This window comes from Populus euphratica, unplaced genomic scaffold (assembly GCF_000495115.2).
Source record: "Populus euphratica unplaced genomic scaffold, PopEup_1.0 scaffold11.1, whole genome shotgun sequence".
Lineage (NCBI taxonomy): Eukaryota > Viridiplantae > Streptophyta > Magnoliopsida > Malpighiales > Salicaceae > Populus > Populus euphratica.
Window position 1 is genome coordinate 1,166,576 of NW_011499878.1, and position 1,669 is coordinate 1,168,244.

The 1,669-nt window shown below is 37.4% G+C and overlaps 1 protein-coding gene across 1 annotated transcript; it reads right to left on the reverse strand.

Moving 5' to 3' along the window:
• Positions 1 to 230: 230 nt before the first annotated feature.
• On the reverse strand, positions 231 to 1,283 carry LOC105128828 (histone H3.3). Its single transcript, XM_011030660.1, has 4 exons — positions 1,148 to 1,283; positions 907 to 983; positions 740 to 830; positions 231 to 647 (listed from the first exon to the last, which is right to left on the reverse strand). The coding sequence occupies exons 1-4, from the start codon at positions 1,217 to 1,219 to the stop codon at positions 477 to 479; spliced, it is 411 nt and encodes a 136-aa protein (XP_011028962.1). The 5' UTR covers positions 1,220 to 1,283; the 3' UTR covers positions 231 to 476.
• Positions 1,284 to 1,669: the final 386 nt, after the last annotated feature.

Below are 1,669 nucleotides of genomic sequence, written 5' to 3' on the forward strand. Positions count from 1 at the left end.
TCCACATAACGGCGCAGAGCATGATATGTCCGGACCAGAATAGTAGAGCCGAGGAAAAACCTTGCCAATTCCTAGCAGCTTACATTGCTAATAGAGCAGAGCGCTAGTTGCCTATAATTTTGAACTCGAAATCATTTACCCCCGTTCAAATATTGGGTTCCCATTTCTGCTCCGTCATATTTTATGCTGGCAATATAGCAACAGATCCCCAGCTTAACACTAGCAAGTTCAACAAACACACTTAAGAAATGGCAAATAAATTAAGAATTTAGAAGCATCAACCACTCCAGACAGCAGCAGAACCAACTATCATGAACAATACCCAACAATATAAAAGAATCTAAATTAAAGCTCAAATTCACATAAAAATTCAGCAACTATACTTCAATTAACCTTTCCACAATAGTTTAATGATATCAAAACCTACACTAATTGTATCAAATCCAATGAACTAGTGCATCCAATCGAGGAAGAACTCAAGCCCGTTCACCACGAATTCGCCTAGCGAGCTGGATATCCTTAGGCATGATGGTGACTCTCTTAGCATGAATAGCGCACAAGTTGGTGTCCTCAAACAGACCTACAAGATAAGCCTCGGCAGCCTCCTGAAGTGCAAGCACAGCGTGGCTCTGGAACCTCAGATCAGTCTGCCAAAACAAACAAACACGTAAAAATTAATCACCAGATACAGATATTACTAAGATAAAATCAATTAACCCACTTAAATCAGTAAAACTACCTTGAAGTCTTGAGCGATTTCACGAACAAGGCGCTGGAATGGCAACTTGCGGATCAAAAGCTCAGTGCTCTTTTGGTACTTTCGGATTTCACTGTTGAGGAAAGAAAGTTGCAGTTAGGGTTTCAAAGATGAGATACGAAACAAAAATAAATTAGGGAAATCGTTACCGTAGAGCAACAGTTCCAGGGCGGTAACGGTGAGGCTTCTTGACTCCACCAGTGGTAGGAGCAGACTTCCTTGCCGCCTGTATGACATCAATTAATTACCATTAATCGAGCAAATCAGGGACAGGGCAATTAAAATTAAATCGTGAAACCCTAGGTTTGGAAAGAAAGATACTGAAGGGATTAATCAAGAGAATGATTTTAATGATAATTAAAAACCAAGGGAAACCCTAGTGATACGGACCTTGGTGGCGAGCTGCTTCCTGGGAGCCTTACCGCCGGTTGATTTGCGAGCAGTTTGCTTTGTACGAGCCATTTTCTTTCGAAATCACGAGAGATGAAAAAATTTGCTGTTTGACTTGGCAACGTCAGTACAGGATTGGATTTATATAGTGGCAAAATGGAGAATTAAAACTGGAAGAACGGCTGTGATTTGTTTATCTTATTAGTCGACGAGGATCACCAAAAGCAAGATGGTTATTTTGATTGGTTGTGGTTTACAGAAGACGATTGCCAGCGTGGACGAGTTGTGTTTCTTTTGTGAGATAAAAACCAATGATTCAATCCTGTACTCTATATTACTGTATATTTTTAAAAAAGAATTAATATTATGAAAAATAAATTAATATAACTTGAATCAAATAATAAAACAAAAACAACACAAATAACTAATAAAATAGGTTAGATAGGTGAAAAATTAAAGTAATATTTAAAAAAATATTAAAATAATAAAATATTTGATCAATATGTTTCAATCAAGATTAAT

What these genes read in the sequence shown, in the direction of transcription:
- LOC105128828 (XM_011030660.1), bottom strand. Translation starts at nt 1,219, where the DNA reads ATGGCTCGTACAAAGCAAACTGCTCGCAAATCAACCGGCGGTAAGGCT. An exon ending in GGAAGCAGCTCGCCACCAAG is followed by an intron (nt 984 to 1,147) that starts GTCCGTATCACT and finishes GATGTCATACAG; the next exon opens with GCGGCAAGGAAGTCTGCTCC. An exon ending in AAATCGCTCAAGACTTCAAG is followed by an intron (nt 648 to 739) that starts GTAGTTTTACTG and finishes TTGTTTTGGCAG; the next exon opens with ACTGATCTGAGGTTCCAGAG.